At 31.5% G+C, this 19,005-nt stretch overlaps 8 protein-coding genes across 8 annotated transcripts; 5 read left to right on the plus strand and 3 right to left on the minus strand.

Annotated features, from left to right (window-relative positions):
• Nucleotides 1-339: 339 nt before the first annotated feature.
• Nucleotides 340-2,592, plus strand: TUL1 (ubiquitin-protein ligase TUL1; the record flags this gene model as incomplete). The annotated part of the gene is made up of 1 exon (XM_004182279.1): nt 340-2,592. One exon carries the CDS (start codon nt 340-342, stop codon nt 2,590-2,592), a length of 2,253 nt encoding a protein of 750 aa, XP_004182327.1.
• A 243-nt stretch (nt 2,593-2,835) lies between these two features.
• TBLA0I01500 (ribose-phosphate diphosphokinase) lies at nt 2,836-3,798 on the minus strand (the record flags this gene model as incomplete). Its single annotated transcript, XM_004182280.1, has 1 exon — nt 2,836-3,798. One exon carries the CDS (start codon nt 3,796-3,798, stop codon nt 2,836-2,838), a length of 963 nt encoding a protein of 320 aa, XP_004182328.1.
• Nucleotides 3,799-4,543: 745 nt separating this feature from the next.
• On the plus strand, nt 4,544-7,819 carry TTI1 (Tti1p; the record flags this gene model as incomplete). Its single annotated transcript, XM_004182281.1, has 1 exon — nt 4,544-7,819. One exon carries the CDS (start codon nt 4,544-4,546, stop codon nt 7,817-7,819), a length of 3,276 nt encoding a protein of 1,091 aa, XP_004182329.1.
• A 713-nt stretch (nt 7,820-8,532) lies between these two features.
• Nucleotides 8,533-10,785, plus strand: TBLA0I01520 (formate/nitrite transporter family protein; the record flags this gene model as incomplete). Its single annotated transcript, XM_004182282.1, has 1 exon — nt 8,533-10,785. One exon carries the CDS (start codon nt 8,533-8,535, stop codon nt 10,783-10,785), a length of 2,253 nt encoding a protein of 750 aa, XP_004182330.1.
• A 676-nt stretch (nt 10,786-11,461) lies between these two features.
• On the plus strand, nt 11,462-12,127 carry TBLA0I01530 (cytochrome b5-like heme/steroid binding domain-containing protein; the record flags this gene model as incomplete). The annotated part of the gene is made up of 1 exon (XM_004182283.1): nt 11,462-12,127. One exon carries the CDS (start codon nt 11,462-11,464, stop codon nt 12,125-12,127), a length of 666 nt encoding a protein of 221 aa, XP_004182331.1.
• Nucleotides 12,128-12,646: 519 nt separating this feature from the next.
• On the minus strand, nt 12,647-14,173 carry TBLA0I01540 (UTP--glucose-1-phosphate uridylyltransferase; the record flags this gene model as incomplete). Its single annotated transcript, XM_004182284.1, has 1 exon — nt 12,647-14,173. One exon carries the CDS (start codon nt 14,171-14,173, stop codon nt 12,647-12,649), a length of 1,527 nt encoding a protein of 508 aa, XP_004182332.1.
• Nucleotides 14,174-16,084: 1,911 nt separating this feature from the next.
• OPI1 (transcriptional regulator OPI1) lies at nt 16,085-17,380 on the plus strand (the record flags this gene model as incomplete). The annotated part of the gene is made up of 1 exon (XM_004182285.1): nt 16,085-17,380. One exon carries the CDS (start codon nt 16,085-16,087, stop codon nt 17,378-17,380), a length of 1,296 nt encoding a protein of 431 aa, XP_004182333.1.
• A 387-nt stretch (nt 17,381-17,767) lies between these two features.
• Nucleotides 17,768-18,451, minus strand: VPS24 (ESCRT-III subunit protein VPS24; the record flags this gene model as incomplete). Its single annotated transcript, XM_004182286.1, has 1 exon — nt 17,768-18,451. The coding sequence occupies one exon, from the start codon at nt 18,449-18,451 to the stop codon at nt 17,768-17,770; it is 684 nt and encodes a 227-aa protein (XP_004182334.1).
• Nucleotides 18,452-19,005: the final 554 nt, after the last annotated feature.

Raw genomic sequence — 19,005 nt, forward strand, 5'->3', positions numbered from 1 at the left:
GACAATAAAAAAAAATAAAAACAGAATTAAAGCAAAAATAAACGGTTTTTTTTTGCAACTTTTGTATACTTAGTTATGTCTTTTACGTTTAAACGTTTTTTTTTAAAAATTTGTATAATTATTTTGTAAAATATATTCTTCATCTCGCCTTGCCGCGTTTCGCCTCGCCTTGCCGCGTTTCGCTTCGTCTCGTCTCGTCTCGTCTCGCCTCGCCTCGTCTCGCCTCGCTCGCCCGCTTTAAAAACTCCTTAAATAAAGGATTTGCAATCACAATCATTATAAAAGCAAACTCCACACTCTCCAGCCTTTATTCCCCCCCCCCCCCCCCCCAACCCAACCATGCGAATAGATAGTACCACCATACTATTCATCATCCTAATACTCTTTCTCCTATTCTCAGGCCCAGAAAACGATGTCATCTCTTCAGAATACGAATTCAACCAACTCGAATTGTTGAAATCACAATTCCATCAAGAATATCAATCCTTCCAATCAATGGACCCATCAACAAATTTCAAAAACATAACTGGTTTCAAACTAAGTTATCAAGACATTTTACAAAACAACTCCATAAACGCAACTTACCCAATCCCAAATAAACCATATGACGATTGGCAACTCTCCCAACGAGATTTACTCCTCCCTCAAGATATTATAGATAAAATAACTTCCGACATTTGGAACGCTTCTTCTTCCGATATATACCCTTTCAATATCACTTCCACTCTTATAGGTGATTTGAATGTCATAGCAAATAACTATTCCATGATACCAATGCCCATTGCCAAATTCTATGATCCTTCTGATGATTTATCATCCACTCATCCTCCAACCGGTGAAAAATTAATCCAAGATTGGCCCACTTTTGGTGAAGTTCATAACGTCACCTGGCAAAACGGTGAAGTTAGAATCAGAATAGATCCATTGAATTACCAATCTCCTTCACCCAATGCCAAAGAAAAAGTTTATTTCAATTCTCAATCAGATAAATGGAAATTCCTAACTGTTTTAATCACGTTTTCCGATCATTTGGAACATGAAAGACATATCATCGATTCAAAAGCTATTTATGACATCACAAACGGGAGGATCTTGTTGATGACTCAAAGTTCCAAATTCCATTCCATATTCGCATACCCTCATATATTTTTTTCAAATACCAAAGACCATGATCACGAATCGTTTAATCAAGTGAAAAAATTAATCGATGAATTTTGGTCTGTTTCAAATTATTCTCAAGCTTTAACGTTTGGGAATTTCCAAGATTTATACGACAATGCAATCACAAAATGTGAATATATGGGGTTTTTCCAATTAAAACCATGGTCCCATTATACAAAAGATCAATTGAAAATCATTGATGATGAATTACAATTCCCCATTGGAAGACCCACAAACTTATCTCATTTACCCTTAGTTTCCATCTCCAACGGGTTATTATTCTCTCCAGATTGTGGTATTAGAATGGAAATGTCCAATGTCCAGGGGAAAAGATATGAATTACAAACAAGACAAAGAAGAAACCATCTTTTGATCGGTGCCCTTCTTTATGCCTGTGAAATTTATCTTTTATTATTACAAATGAATAATACAAATACTCCCTCCAATATCAATAAATTATCGTATTATACATTTTCCATGATTAATCTAGTAGATGGTTCATTGGGGATCGTATATTTCATCATGGCAGGTGTTCTACCAGATTTATACCTATTATTATTGATTAGTGCCTTTTTAATGTTTATTTTGGCTTCTGTTTTTGAAACAAGATATTTGATATCCATTTATGCTTCTCAAATCAATGAAAGAAACGTCAATATCATTACTTTGATGAGAGGTGGTTCCTCATTTCAAATGGAAACAACTGCACCTATCGTGGTGGATGAATCTCAAATCAGTAATTCTCTATATGGTAGATTTTTTTTCCAATTATTAATTTTCACATTTTTATTAATCGGTTCTACAACTTGGCCAAGAAGAATGAGAATGGGGTTTGAATATATAACTTTGTTTATTTTAAATTCTTATTGGATCCCACAAATATTTAGAAACGCAGTAAAGGGTATCCCAGCAAGAAATTCCACTCTCAATTCAACTTCTCCTACAAGAACTCCACGTAGAATCATGTTATGGAAATTTATTTTGGGAACAAGTTTCATTAGATTAATGCCATTATTCTATGTCTTCACATACTCTTCCAACGTTTTCATGCATCATAAAGATATTAAATTTGCCATTTTCATTTCAATTTGGTTACTTTTACAAATTTTAGTTTTATATTCTCAAGAATTATTTGGTTCAAGATGGTTTTTACCAATTCATGTTATTCCTGATGGTTATCAATATCATAAATCTGTATCCAATGAATTATTGTTGGAACATGGCACAAATAAAAATCATACAGTAGATTGTACTATTTGTATGAGTGAAGTTCCCGTTTATATTCAAGATATCGAAGAAACTCATAATATAGACAAAGATACCTATATGATTACTCCATGTAATCATATCTTCCATACTACCTGTTTAGAAAATTGGATGAGTTATAAATTACAGTGTCCAGTCTGTAGAGCTCCATTACCTCCTCTATAGTAGTACATTACTTCCACAATAACAGCATTACATCTGTAACATCTCAACTTCACCCCTATCCCCTTACTACACATTTTACGATAATTTTATAAATTTGTTTTGTATTTTTTTTTTTTACTTTCTTTTTTTTTTGTTTTTTTTTTTTTTTTTTTTTATATTTTTTTTTGTTTTCTCGATTTTCCCCTACATTTATAAATATTTTTATATATAAATATAAATATAAAAATATACACATACAAAAAATCATAATGGATAATGTTTAAATAAATATGAAATACTTTCACCGTTATGTAATCTACGAATACTTTCCGCAAGTACACCACTGATATCAATAACATCCAATTTAGGACATAGTTTCATCTTAGATTCAAATGGAACAGTATTCGTACAAACAACACGATCCAATTTAGAATTATTTATATTTTTAATAGCATTACCTGATAATATACCATGTGTGACAATAGCAATGACAGAACGAGCTTTGTTTTCTAATAAGACATCAGCAGCTTTAGCTAAAGTACCACATGTATCAGCCATATCATCCACAATAATACAAACTTTATCACGAACATCACCAACTAATACCATACGAGAAACTTCATTGGCACGGGCACGCTCTTTATGAATCAATGCAAAATTCAAATCTAAACGATCTGCTAATGTAGCAGCACGTTTAGCACCACCAGCATCTGGTGAAATAATAATAGCATCGTTGAAATTCACATTCTCACGAATATATCTAACAACACTTGGTTCAGCATATAGATTATCTAATGGAACATCAAAAAACCCTTGGATTTGAGATGCATGTAATTCCATAGTAATAACATGATCACAACCAGCTGTAGTTAGCATATCTGCCATCAATTTAGCTGTAATAGGAGCTCTTGATTTATCCTTTCTATCTTGTCTAGCATACGGAAAGTTTGGAATAACTGCTGTAATTCTCTTAGCAGATGCTGTTTTAGATGCATTAATCATTATTAATAATTCAAGTACACGGTCATTAACATCACCAGCACCAATTTGAGTAATAATGAAAATATCTTGACCTCTAACTGATTCACCGATAGAAAAGGTAACTTCACCAGTAGGATCACGTTCTAACTTACTACTTGTTAAATGAGTACCTAATCTTTTAGAAACTAATTCTGCTAATCCTCTATGAACATCTGGAGCTAATAATTTGATTGAATTGTTTGGCATTTTAATTATTTAAGTGTGAGAGTAAATGTGAGCGTGTTTGTGAATGAGCTTGAATGCGTAGATTTATGATTAATAGAAATATATCTTGACTAATATATCTATATTTTTTTATTTTTAGTATATGCAATGAGGAAGCTAGAAAAAAAAATTTTTTTTTTATCAAATTTTATTTTTTAGATGAGCTTGACTTTTTTGAAGTAAAAGAAAACGAAAAAAAGTAATGCTAGAAAATAAATAATTAATATATATTAAATAATAAAATACAAGAAAAGATGTAAATAAATCTAAAATTGTTAAAGTCAAGATGACTTTTAACTCCTTGCAAAGAAAAAAAATCAACCTATTAAAGTCTATTGAATTCTCCGAATATTTATATGATACTTAGTATTATCAAATACTAAAGTTTACCTAATATTTCTAATCGGTTTCTATTTTTTTTATTTTTTTTTTATCTCATCGATTTATTTTAAAAATAAAAATTTTTTTTCAATTCCCGAGTTCAATGAAAAAGGTTTCGCCCCGACGGAAATAAATCTAAAGTAGATAATGGTTTGTCAGAACATACTTGTTCGAACCCTTTACGAAGTACATTTTCGATTGATATTTTATAATTTCAAATATTTGATTTTTAATGTTTATAATTGACACTTGATTACTGATAAAAATAAAATCTCATTAGTTTACGATTTTAAATGTACTACTCTTCAAATTAACTAATAATCCTTTGCACTTATTTTAAAAAAGAATGGATAAATTAATATGGGATAATAATAATCTAAAAACATCTGACATTAAGAGCGCAAGTAAAATATTCAATGAATTAAAGCCATTTTGCATAGCTCTTTCCAAAATATCTTTTCTTCCACAAGAAAGTTTTGATCCAAATTCATCACAATTATTACAAGCGTTAAAGAATTTAAGTTTCAAATTGGACTCATATCAAACAACCAATGATGATGGCACTACATTCCAATTTACAGAACAATTAACAAACTATGTTTATGTTCCAATATCTCATATTTTGAGAAAAGATTCATTGGGAGTGGAACAAACAGAATATCTTTTAAATATTCTATCCAGCTTATTGAGATTATCATGGTCTGAACCTTATTCGTTTCCTATATCTTTGGCAATGATATTATTTCCTTTAATTCCATTTCTAATTAGTTCTGATAAAGAAAATAAAACTTTAAAGACAAAAGCAAGTAATGAATTTAAATTAGCTTCTGCTAATGCATTAAACCGTTTATTCAATTCCTTAGAGAAACAAGATTATTGTTTTAAGTTTTTCCAAGGCAAAATGCTATCTTCAATGAGCCATTCTATTACAATTTTATTAGACATTATAACTTTTACTCCAACTGATCCTCAACCTCAATTAATAGCCTTAAATGCTCTCAAAACATTATATTCAAAGATTATACTAGATGGAGAATTATTGTCTTACATCTTACCTGGCAATGTTTCTGCATTATCAAAATTATTTTGTAAACCTGGCTTAGTTATAAATTATAAAGTCATTTGTAAAGGACTAGATATTCTACAAACACTTTTGGTGAAAGTTTATAAAGATTCAGACTTATCGGTAGAGGAACATACATATTCGAACGTAAAGGATTTAATTAACTCAAAATCTACAAGTAGCTTGATTGAAATTAAAAACTCAAATAGACCACATAGAAATACTAGTTGGTTAAATGGTACCTCTTCTCAAATTAAACTGGCATTTGAAAGCTTTCTACCGAAACTTTTGAAAAGAAATAATACTGAAATAAATTATACTTTAAATTATATTGTAAGCCAACTAATACGTGATTGTTGGATTTCCTTAAGTAATTGTCGTTTGTTATTTATTGAAACGATTTTAAATTTAAGAAATGATCCACTTCATATATTGTCTGAACATCCAGATGAAGTAATTAAAGTTATTAAGTCTAATGTTTTAAAATTCGATAATTCTATTCAATTTAATGATATAAATTTATTAGATACAACTTCATTTGCAATTAAGAGTTTAAATAATACTAAACTGTCAGAAAATCATTATGATACAATTATTCAGCAACAACAGTCAATGATTCACAAGATATCGTATGACGTTGAAATTAATAATAATCGATGGGAACTTAAAACTTCTAACAATATTAAAGAACAGAGTAGCATGGTAATAGTAAATGATTTTTTTTCATCTAAGGATTTAATAGATTTTAAATACATCAACATAATACCTTCTTTATCCAAAGATCTAGAAGTATCAATCTCACAATTAGTTGAAAATATAAGTGTAACATTCCAGTTAGAAAAATCTTCTTCAAATTTGGATTCATTTATATCACAATTTTTATCTGAACAAGAAAATTCTTCAATTTCCAAAAAATCAACTACTCTTTGGATTGCATTACATCTTTTATTTGGCTTTTCAAAGTCCTCGCATATTCTTAAAAATAATTTAGATGAAGATACACTAATGGAAGATTGCTTGATTTTTGAAGAGAATAATCACGATCTCTCAAACGAGAATCAAGAAAAGATAATGTATTCATGTACAAACGTATTACAATATTGTTTACAATTATTTGATGAAATTAGTATTAAATCTGAATCTAATTCAAATTTATTGACAAAAGAAAATGAATCTGCTCTTTGTATACTAATTTATTCAATTCAACAGATATCATCCATAATGAAAGATGAGTTCTATGATGAATTAATCGATTACTTCTATATTGTTATTGAAAACTTGGCTTCATCATCATCAAAAGTTAGATCCTTTGCACAATCTTGCTCAATAACCATTGCAAATCAGTTATACAATGGCTCAATTAATGATATGATCAATAACAATGTTGATTATCTAATTGAATCAATCTCACAAAGATATACAATGGGATTCACCAATAAAATTACTACAGTATTAATGGTTATATGTAAGATGACCAACTACAGCATTATTGAGAAATTTAAGGATCTTTTAGATTTAGTATTCAAAACTATTGACTATTATCATGGCTATTCGGATATCTGTTTAGAATTTATTAAACTTTTTGAAATAATTACCTTTAAAATGAAGGATCAATTTTTGCCTAAATTTAATAATGAAATTTCCATAACAAGCGGCATAAATTCCTTTGGGTCGTGGGGCTTACAAAACATCGATCAAGTAATAAATAACTTAGATACAGAAGCATCTGTGGATCCAATCAGTGAGATGTCTGATTCTGAATTAACGAATAAGGCTAAAAATTTCCAAGAATATTTTGATTCCAAGATAAGAGAAGTAGATAGTGACGATGAGGATGATGAACCTGATGATGCTATCATTACAACTGATATAAATGGAATCTCTGAAGAAGTTGACGGGAATAATTCATCGTTTGGCAAAAAGAATGATGATGAGGACAAGTGGGTATCACCAATTCCAGCGGAATCGTATAAAATTCTACTACATTTCTTAGGTTATAGCGATCGTTTGCTAATGCATCCATCAAAACCGCTGAAGGTTCAAGTACTAAGGTTGATTAATTTAATTATACCGTTGCTATCCACACAGTATAACTCATTCTTGCCCCAAGTAGCCCTAATATGGGATAACATTGTTCTTTGTTCCTTGGGTAATGATTATGCTATCGTGAAACCAGCCTGCGATTGCCTATATGAAATTATTCATTACAGTGGTGACTTTATATCCAAACGATTTATTGACCTATGGAATAAAATGGAATCTGATTCAATATTATTACGTGAAATCAGACCTAACTTGCAAGGCAGCGGAAATTTACAAATAAAAGAAAAGAAAATTACCCTACATCATAAATTCCCGACAGTAACCCAGAATGCGTTAAAGGCTTTATCGAATATGTTACTTGAAGGTGTCCAAATAACTGGCTTGTTATTAGCTGAAACTACAGTAACACAAATGATATATTGCTGTGTTCACGTTATTCCCGCTGCCACTCTTGCCAATAAATCGTTATTAATCGGGGATATTGTTTACTCTTTAACTGGTAATGGTAAACTCTGACCGAGTAATCCTCAAGGTTCTTGCTTACCGTATCCAGAAATAGTAAAGGCATCGATTTTTTTTATTACCGAATAGTCTTCTCAAAATAGTAATATTGACTCCGAGCTCAAAGTTTATTTCGTCAATCGCTTTTTTTTTTCACTTAAATTAAAAAAGCCCGATTAGTATATGAACCATAAATTGAATTGACGCCTACTGGGTTTTGACAGCAACCTAGTTCTATTGAAGAGCATTCCTGTATAACAGATTTATTCACCACATACGTGGGGGTTGCCTACAGACATTAGTTGAAGTTTGTCAGCATACTATAATTGCTTATATATAATATTTTTATGTTAGTATCTAAAATGCCTGTCATATAACAATTTGTCGATCGTGGCTATCAAAATTACTATATATTACCTCTACCATATATCTCTTATAAGCTTTTTGCATACAAAACTTTAGGTGTTAATTCAGAAACTCTTTGTTCAGAATCACTCTTTAACCGATTTCGAAAGCTTACTTTATTAGCACATTTATCCGTCCTTTTTTTTTACTTTCTCTTTATTTTTTTTTTATCGTGGGACGTACATGCATATTAATATAATAACACTAAATTTGTACTAATTGAGGTCACTACAGATCTTACAAGTTTATCAAATACTTATGAAAAGTAACACTAAAGTTAAAAACAAAATTTACAGATATCTAAAAAAATTAGTGATTTATGGATGGCCAAAGATTCAGATTATCTTACACCCTACGAAGCTTCATTGGCAATTGTAGCTACGTCAATGAAGAAGGCTAGATTAAGAATCGACACTTTAATATTAAATTCATTATTAGGAGGTACTTTATTTGCATCAGGAAGTTTTCTTTACATGGCTATAAACAGTACCGATCCAGAATTATATAAAACGAATCCAGGTATTCTAGAATTTATAGGAGGGGTTTGTTATGGATTTGCATTATATTTCGTCGTGATAACTGGTGCGGATTTATTTAATTCAAATGTACTCTACTGCACCGTTGGCCTATTAAGAAGAGCAATTACTATATTTGATTGTATTATCATTGTGTCAGTGAGTTGGATTTCTAATATCGGGGCATCATTATTTAATGCTTATTTATTTGGATACTTATCAGGCATTGGAAGAAAAGAGAATTGGGTTATTGGAACAAAATTATTAGTGGAGAGTAAAGACTCATATACATTTATTCAAACATTTTTAAAAGGCATTGCGGGGAACTTTTTTGTTTGCCTAGGTATTTACTTACAATTAATGGCCAAGCCAATCCATGTGAAATTATTTGTATTAATTATCCCAATTTTTGTTATTAGCGCCGTTGGCTTTACTCATGCGGTCGCAGATATGGTTGTTTTATACCTAGGTATGATGAATGGTGCAAACTTATCAGTAGGTAAATATATTTGGAGATTATTAATTCCTGCTACTTTAGGAAATTTGTTGGGTGGCTTTGTCTTTGGATTAGTAGTTCCATTTTATTTACAATTAATTGTTGTTGAAAGAGATAGAGAAAAACTTTCGTTACCAGAATATTTTGCAAGAGATGAACAACCAGAACTTAATGTTGATTCTAGAGTTGTTAGGGTTCCAATTAATAGGGAAACTATGCACGAATCATCAGAAGCTGAAGAAGAATCAGAGTCAGAAACGGAAACTGAAGTGGAAATAGAATCAGAATCAACAACAGCAAATAGCGATCATACTTTTAACGATCTGGTAAATTCAACTGGGAAAAATATATATGAAAATATTTATCAAAATGAAAATGGTATTGAAAGTAGGAGTGCAACTCTCAGTGTGAATGAAAGTGAGGCCAGATTTAGTGAAGAACCAAATAGGGAACGAGTTAAACCTGATGAGGAGGAAAGAGGAAGAGAAGGAGAAGGAGAAGAAGAGGAAGAAGAAGAAGGAGAAGGAGAAGGAGAAGGAGAAGGAGGAGGAGATAGAGAAGTTTATTCGCCTAGGCCATTTGTAAAACCAGATGTTGAAAATGTAATAGCAACCCTTCCTACTAGAAGGGAACACCGAACATATTTATCTTCAGTTAGATCAAGCTATGATTCATCTACAAATGGTAGTAGAAGAAGTTTTGAAAGTACAGAACATGAAAGGAGCATTTCTAGTAGGAGAAATACTCCGTCAATTGCATCTAATGATACCTTACGTTCTAAATACAAGCCTAATACCCCAAAAGAAGTGCCAACTGACTATTTTAGCATGCGTCCAAATGAATTATCATTCATATCCCATCCTCCTCTGCCTGCAGAGGAAGGATTTTCATATGAAGAAGAATTGAGGAAAATGAAATCACAGTCTGTTGCCACGCCTCCTGAACGTTTAGCAGCTACTGCATCAACCACTGCCTCTGCGAAGAAGCGAACAGCTAAGAATGCTAAGTCAAAATCAAGATTTGAAGCATCAGTAATTCGTGGATTTGGGAATCTTCGTTCTCCTCCTGGTGTATTCCCTGTTTACGGTATGGCTCCACCTCTGATGAGGGAAAAAACTATTGAAAATCCAAATTTGAATGCTTACGAAAAAAAATTTAAGCTAAGGACAAGAAAAATGGTGGATAATCGTAAACCTACTATTCATGTGACAGAATCTATTGGTCAAGCCAGCTATTCTCGTAACAAGCGTAGTTTACACCATGAGACTAGTGCTAATAGCCTAGAGCAAATATTAAGACGCAAGCCTCATAGCCGCAACAATCCAAATGAACAAGATTTAAAAAGCAACCAAAATAAAAGTAGTGATAAGGAGGAAAAAAACTACAACGTCTTGCGAGACAGCACTGGTGCTAAATTAGAGAGAGCACTTTCTACACTCTCTTACAGATCTGGAAGGCGCAAGGACGATATAGAAGAAGGGCCATCTAGGAGGCTTGCCAAAAAGAAGGATGGAACACAAATCCCTTTCGAACACAATTCACCAGAATCTAGTGGTACTTATTAAGTGTATTTTGAATTAACAATGACTAATATTTGTGCTTGTCTGTTTTTGAATGTATGTATGTGTGACGCTTTCATTTTAACTTATTTTAAACTTACAGCATTGGCTTTTTTTTTACATTTTTTTTTCCCTTTTAATCTTAACAAACCATTAGCATCCTCTTATTGTGCAGTACATGTATCTTATATTCTACTAGTGTCATGTTTAAGCAGATTTCATACATTTCGCTGCCACTTGCTATTTACGCAGACCCCGAGTCGTTTTGTATCATATTTATTTACGCATTGTGTAGGTAGTTTTTGTATATTAGTTTGTTAATTAGTAATATTCTTTTTCAAAAGCGATAAACTGATAACTTTAATTAAAGAGGTAAAAAGCCGAAATAAAAATAAAAAATTAAATAAAATATTGATATTAGAAGGTAAAAAAGTAAAGGTAATGTACTTTTAGAGATTGACGAAGAGAAAAGCATAATATTTAAAACAGAATGGATTAATCGGTAATATTGAAAATAACAAAAAAAAAAAAAAAAGAAAGGAACAGAGTTAGAAACTAGTCTGAACCTTAATTTTAATAACTAAATATTAAGACAATTCATTTAGGAACCAAGAAACTCGAAACATATAAATATAAGAATACTAAACCCTACAACACATCATTTACTTCATTAAACGTTGTTATGGATAACACAGGGAGATTTAAGGTACCTAGTATCAATATCGAAGATACAAATAAAAGAAGGCTGCGAAACAATACTCCATCTGTTACTTCTAGTGTCAACGCCAGCAACAATTTAAGAGTGAGCAGCAGCATGAATTTGAATATTCAGCATAAACCTTTGCATTTTGGAGGGATGACAAGTGTCAATCCCAATACTACTCGTGGTAAGAAAGTGTATATTAAGAAAGGATTTAGTACAATAAACTGGTATGAATTAAATAATGAATCTAGCAAAATCCAAGGAAATCAATTAATTAGTGGACTTGGTAAATTAATTCAAAATGAGGAATTTATTAAATTAAATGAAACAGAGAATCTAATTAATTTACAACGTTTTGTTAATAATTATAATAAAATCGAACTTTACAAGATACGACCTATGTTTAAGATTAATCAAAAGATTTTAAGTGAACATCAAGAAGTTGATGATTGTTGGTGTGTTATCAAGGGAAGAGTGTACAGTATAAGTAGATATATGGATTATCACCCTGGGGGTAAGCAGATATTAATCAATACGTGTTTGGGCAAGGATGTGAGTAATTTATTTGACAAGTATCACAGGTGGGTCAATGTTGATAAATTATTGGAGAAATGTTGTGTTGGTGTTTATACAAGCTCATACTAGTAACTTTTAAAACAGTATTCCTTTTTTATTTTGTTATTTTATTTTTGATATTTTTAGTTTTATATTTGTTTCTGTAGTTTAAGCATATATATATATATATTTTTTTTTTTTACTTTCAAAACTTGAAAGTTTATAGCTGCTACATCTTACAAAATTGACGTTTACTTGTTTGATTCTATTTCAAGAAGAAGGAGAGGTCGAATATTTCTAATAGAGAAAAAATATCTCATTACCTCTACACTTAGTAGTTTCAACATTCTTCATTAATTTTAATTTGGTTAGATTACCGTCTCGGCAACCGATACTGATCCTGAAAACTTAAATCTTATTTGCTTTCATGTTAGTAAGATTATAAATTCAACAAATTAAAATACTAAAGTCGTTTACTATAAATGAGATGTATAAAAGTAAAAATAAAAGGAGTAATATATATAAGAAATATATACATATATATATTTACATTTATTTATACGCTGAAATAAAACAAACAAACAAAAAGGTAAATTGTTTGTGCAGGTTTTAATGTTCCAAGATTTGCAAATTACCTGTAATTACTACATTTTCCAAGATTGAACCATTTGGAATATCTATCTTTTCACCATCTGAACAGACTATAATGACAGTTCCTTTCAAAGTGACGTTTTTACCTAAAAAGACATTCCCTGTGATAGTTAGATGATCAAGTTCTAATAATTTTGGTATATGTTGAATTCGTGATTGGAAATCATTAACTTTCTTGAAATGAGAACCTAACTTGATTAAAGGATTTGGTCCGAACCTTTCGTTATCGATCTTTAGGGTACCGTGTTCCAAATAGAACAAATCTGATTTAATCATCAATAAATCGGAACATGTCTTTACCGGTAAGAATCTTGATCTTGGTACAACGATCCCATGACCTCCTTTGAAATAGCGGATAGCTGCACCGCACGCAGTTTCTAGTTGTAATACTTCAATTTCTTGATTATTTCTTTTGATGAATTTTTTATTGGGGATAATTTCCATTTTCAAATCATCATTTTCTACCAATCTTTTAATGGCTTTTAAATTTACCCAAAGGTTATTTGTATTAAAATTTTTAAATTTTCTAATATTTTTAAATTCATCAATATGTTCCTTAGGTACTTGTGCAACTTCTAATAATCTAATTTCACCATCATAATTGATTAAAGTACCACCTTTAACATCAGCTCTTGTCTTATCGGTCAATTCCATTAAATATTCTGCTCCAGATTCAATTAAATGATTTAAAATTTTCAAATCTACAGTAGCACCAAGGTTATCACAATTGGAAATAAATAAAATTTCTTTCCCTTGCTCAATCAATTCGTCAAGTTTCCCCGAGTTATAAAGAGATTCAAATAAATCACCATGACCTGGTGGATACCAACATTCCAATCCACTATCATAAGATTCTGGGACTGGCAATAATGTATCTTTGTAGACTCTTGGGAATCTTGATTGATTGAACGATTTGATTTCAATTCTATTACCTGAATATTTCTTGATTAAATGTTGAGTATCGTTATCTGTATTAAAGGAATTCATCAATATTAAAGGAACATCTGAATCATATTTTGTATTTAAATGTTCAATTTGTCTCACAGCCAAGTCTAAAAAAGTATTACCTTCCCTAACTTCAATGACTGATTTGGGACCTACACAACCCATTGAAGTACCTAATCCACCATTTAATTTCAAAACAGCCAATTTATTTAAATTCGAAACATTTTCATCTTTAGTGGAAACGATTCTATCATAATTAATCACTTCCGTTTCATTGTTTGGAGATTTAATCTTATCCCAATCCAAAGTGTTTGCAGTAGAAGACTTTTCCACGAGATATCTTCTAAAAAGAGTGAAAAAGGAATCGATTTCATTTTCAAACCTGAATTTTTCATCTTTCGAGATTGCTGGATCATCAAGCATGGAGTCGGTCAATTTATTAAGGGCATTTCTCATTTGAGAAGTGGCTACATTACTCTTTGATGATTCAAAATTGTAAGTTGATTGAGTCTTGATGTGTTTTTTGGAAGTGATCACCATTATGCAGAGACAGAGGGGAAGGAATTGAGAATTATGTTATAATTACGATGTGTGGTTGCTTATAGAGTAGAATAAAACAATACAAATGTAATCAAAATAAAATAGAAACAAAACAAAACAACAAGACAGAAAGTAAAAGATAGAATAAGATTATACATGCATAAGAAATGCAACATTTGCTAGTTTGCTTTTGTGGCTTATATACTAGAAGTTCCTTCTCGCCCAACCGTCTTGCTCTACATCAAAAAAAGCTACATATAACAAACAATACTAAGCTAGTTAGACGAAGTATGGGGTGTTGATAGACAATAGGAATCTCAAGTGACTGCAGCCTAGTGTCTTGTGGTTGCATCATTGATTATGTTCCTAAAATTGATACAGCTCTTACTTTTTGCATTTGCTTCTTCAATTACTTTTTGCCCAACAATAATACCGAAACGAGTCACCCAGTGATACATAGACAATGCCACGCTAGGGAAACTCATACACAAACATGTTTACAAACAACGAAACTAACCAAAAAACTGTAGCCTGCGGTGATATAATCGGCCTCTCCCAAAGGGGGAAATAGAGGGGAGTATTTTGGCTCGGTAGTACCGTGCCCAGAAACACCGGCAGCACGGCAACACGGCTGGCGGCAACGTGATTGCGTGCGGTGGGGCCTATTGCCGTTGCACAGAGTAGGCCGTGCAAACTGTGCAAACCGTGTAAACTGTGTAAACCAAGTAGCCCCGCGGAAAAGTGGGGGCGGGGCTGGGCGGGGTTACCCGGGAGTCGCGTGATTTACGATCGTGTGACACGACAAGGCACGTGATCAAACACAATCAGGGTTAGAACCCTAGGGAAATTCCCAACCCTAGGGCTGCACGTGTCATGCCTTTCCGAGTCCGGCACGTGCACGGCATCGCTTGTGACATTTGTCATGCACATGCATAAGGCCGGGAAGAGACGAAATTATAATCTGCATATGGCAGTACCCTACTTAGTGTGCGGCGTGGTCTGAGCCCACTACTGCTTTAGGATAAGGCCGACATATGAAATGTGGGATTTTAGATACTAATGGGCATGAGCCAAGTCAATCAATTCATCTAGCAATAATGGGAGTGGGAAAAAATCAACACTAAGTAAGATAGCTACTCTATAGATACTGTACCAGAAATAGCACTGGTAAGCAGAAAAAAAATTTCAATTTGAATTGATGATTGAGCAATATTCAGATATTAGAGAAATCACTATTCTCATCTTACTTGTTACGAAAAGTTATATTACAAAAAATTTATATTATTAGTAAATTCTATTCATTTATATATCTTAATTGGACAACACATAAATATATATATATATATTTACATTCATTTCCGATTTGTCAATTTTTCTAATATCCAGTTTTTTATTTTTTTATTTTTCGTTTTCGTTTTATTTTTATCTTCCCTTATTCCAGTTCACATTCTAAACTCCATACTACTACTATTTATCCCATTCAAACTCCTTACCATTTATTTCATTCAAATTCCTTACTACTATATCTCATAACATAGATATTCTCAGATTATTTGGAAAAACAAACCACAGCAACACTGAGTCAGCATACATTATATTCCAAGTAACAAGCCTAGACATTATTGATCGATAATATACATTACTGTACAAAAAGAAATCTCTTAGCCACTTAGCTAACAGCACCTTTTCCGTTCCTTTCCTTTACTCTTTCTTTTCCCTTCACATTCTTAATACTTTTTTTTCTTACTTTCCACTTTTCTTTATTTGCATTTCTAAATCATCCTATATATTTTTTTTTCAATTCTCTCCATTCGTATAACAAAAATCAGATCATACACCTTCTACTACAAAACCACGCGTATTATCAACAAACTCCACACACTTCTCACCCCTCTCATATATCCCTAGAAAATGAATATCAACGACCTCACCAATAACAACAACAATAATAACAGTTCCACTAGCATATCCACTCATCACCAGAACTTATCTCAAGAAGAGGTAAACGCGGTTCAAGTATTGGATCATCTACGAGCAACAACCTCCAACTGTGATTCTACTTCGGTGTCACCTACGCTGACTCCGATCACTTCAAACACAAACACTTTTACAAATAGATACGCAAATCAAACCATCTCCAGTAGCAACACATTGAAAAGAAGAGAAGATGATGCCATCTCTATTAATAGTAAAGACCCAATCATAGATTACTCCAAAAAACCAAAGATTTATAATCCAACTTCATTCTCTACCACTAATACTAGTACCAGTAAGATCCCAGTAAATGAAAATTTCACAGAATGTTTAGAAAGACATAAAGATAATTTAAAAGAGTATAAATTAAACATGTCTATTGAATCTAAAAAAAAATTAGTATCATGTGTTCAAGTCTTGAAACTGGCCAATAATCATTTGACTAAGAAAGTTAAATCTTTACAACATATAATAGACGCCAATAGCCGTGCTTCTCCAAGTGCAAGTAACACATCAACTTGTTCTCCCAGGAAGGAACCTAACACGATTGCCACAACTCGAACTGCCACAACGACGACAACAATTACAACAACAACAACTAAGAAGGAGGATGATGTGGCTAATACAGGTTACATAGATTCTGATTTAGATTCTGATCCCGAAGCAGATTCAGATGACGACGAATATGAAGAACAGTCCTTTTACGATGCAGAAATGGATCCTCAAGCTCGTTCTGCTTGTGAAGTATTAAACTCAGAGATTGTCGGTACTATTAAGAAAGTTTGTCATTTGATCTCTACAGGTGGGACTTCTTTACCAGAACCAGCCAGATCAGAAGTACGTCAATGCCTTTTACGATTACCTTCTTCATGTGACAATACAAAGCGTCGTAGAAGTTCAGATTTGGTACGAGACACTAGTAAACGTGTTCTATTGTTGGCAAAGGATTCCTTAGATATGGTCAACGATGTAACTCAATTGGTAGATTCTACTTTAGATCGTGCAGAAGAATTCATCAAAAGTAAACAAGAGAAAAAGGAATTATTAAAACAAGAATTTTTAAGAAGTTTACATGAGAAAGAAATGAAAAGACGTAAAAGTATACTACAGACTACGTCAACTACAGAATCCACTACTACAAACACATCCTCAAGCACAACATTTGGTAATGATGAGTTGACTCCTGTCACTTCAAACATGAATACCTCTGTTTTAAAAGACAATAGAAAATAATAGAATAATAAAAGAATAACATGTAATAAAATATGCCTCATTAAAGAAAAAAAAATTACAAATACTAATGATAAAAATTTAATATCCCTTATACTTCGTTTTGCTTTATATAGATAGATAAATCTATTAATTGAATGTTTTGATTAATTGAATTAATATGCCTATTTTTACTATTGTACTTATATTATCATATAGTTATATATAGTATTGTAATTGTCCCCCATCCTCCCGCCTCCATTAATCTAAAGTAATTTTTTTTTTTTGAAAGTATTTTCCTCGTCACCCCCTTTTCATTTGAAATATTCTAAAAAAAAATTAAAATTATATTAGACTATACAATATCTTAAACCTATGCAAAAATTGTTATCGTTATTATTTATAAATATATCATTGTAATGCTTTTAATCTTTCACGCATTTCATTTAACATATTATCTGCCTCTTCATCAATTTTATCTTCAGGAACTTCATTTTCTTCCTCCATCTTGACTGGCTCTACATCAATCTTATTATTTGGAACATTCTCAACTTTATTAAACTTCTCATTAGTGTATTCACTAATAATCTTATTAACTTCTTTTTCGACTTCTTCCTCCATTTCTTCATCCTGTTCGCCAATATTTTCCATTGTATCATCAATCATTTCACTAATCAACCCACTCTTCATCAGTTCCTTCTCTAATTCAATCATAGTATGTTGTAATTGTGGTAAATGAACCAATAAATTTACTTCTCTCATAATATCCGCGCTTTGTCCCATTTGATTAGTTAATTGCCTTATTTTATAAGCTTCTTCAATTTTCATTTGAACTGAATCTAACTGCGCCTTAGAGGTGTACATTCGATTATATTGTTTATTTATACGATATAATTCCTTACCATATATCTGACAACTCTTTAAATCATTTTTCTTGGCTGATTGCTTAATCAAAGTTTTAGTTTTAATTTGTAATCCACTTAATTCTCTGAGTGATTTATCAATTTCTCTACCATTTTTCCTTAATATCGATTTAATTTTACGATGTTGTTCTTTTGGATCTGGGCCCCATATGGCCTTCTTCATGTAATCCATAGTTAATATATAGTATATGTGTATTAGTCGAAGTTGGATAATTTAAATTAATTTAATACAACTGATTAAATATGGCTGTCCTTTTATTTTATTTTATTTTATTTTATTTTTTTTTTTAAAAATATCTTATTACTTAACTTGGATATTTTCAATTTTTAATAGCTCGGGGTGCCATATTCTCCCACTTAATCTAAATTCTCTCATTCCTTCTTTTATTGATTATCTTAGATGAATTAATTAGACAGTATCGATGCAAGATATATAATATTTTATAACCAATAGATGAAAAACATTGTACTGAACATTTCAATTTTACAAATACGTCCAAGAACCTTTGTTTATTTTATTTTTAAAATTTTACAATAAAAAAAAGAATTGTTAGTTTGAGTGAGTTATAGTCAATTGCTCGACAGTTTTACTTAGCAAAGAGAGATGCTTTATTATTATATGTGTATATTCACCACACTCTTAATGCGACTTTGGTAATTTTATAAAAATTAATTAGACAAAAAAAAGAATCCTTTTCGATTCAAAACTTCGGATAAGTATGGTAG

The sequence above is a fragment of the Henningerozyma blattae genome, chromosome 9, assembly GCF_000315915.1.
Source record: "Henningerozyma blattae CBS 6284 chromosome 9, complete genome".
Taxonomy (NCBI): Eukaryota; Fungi; Ascomycota; class Saccharomycetes; order Saccharomycetales; family Saccharomycetaceae; genus Henningerozyma; species Henningerozyma blattae.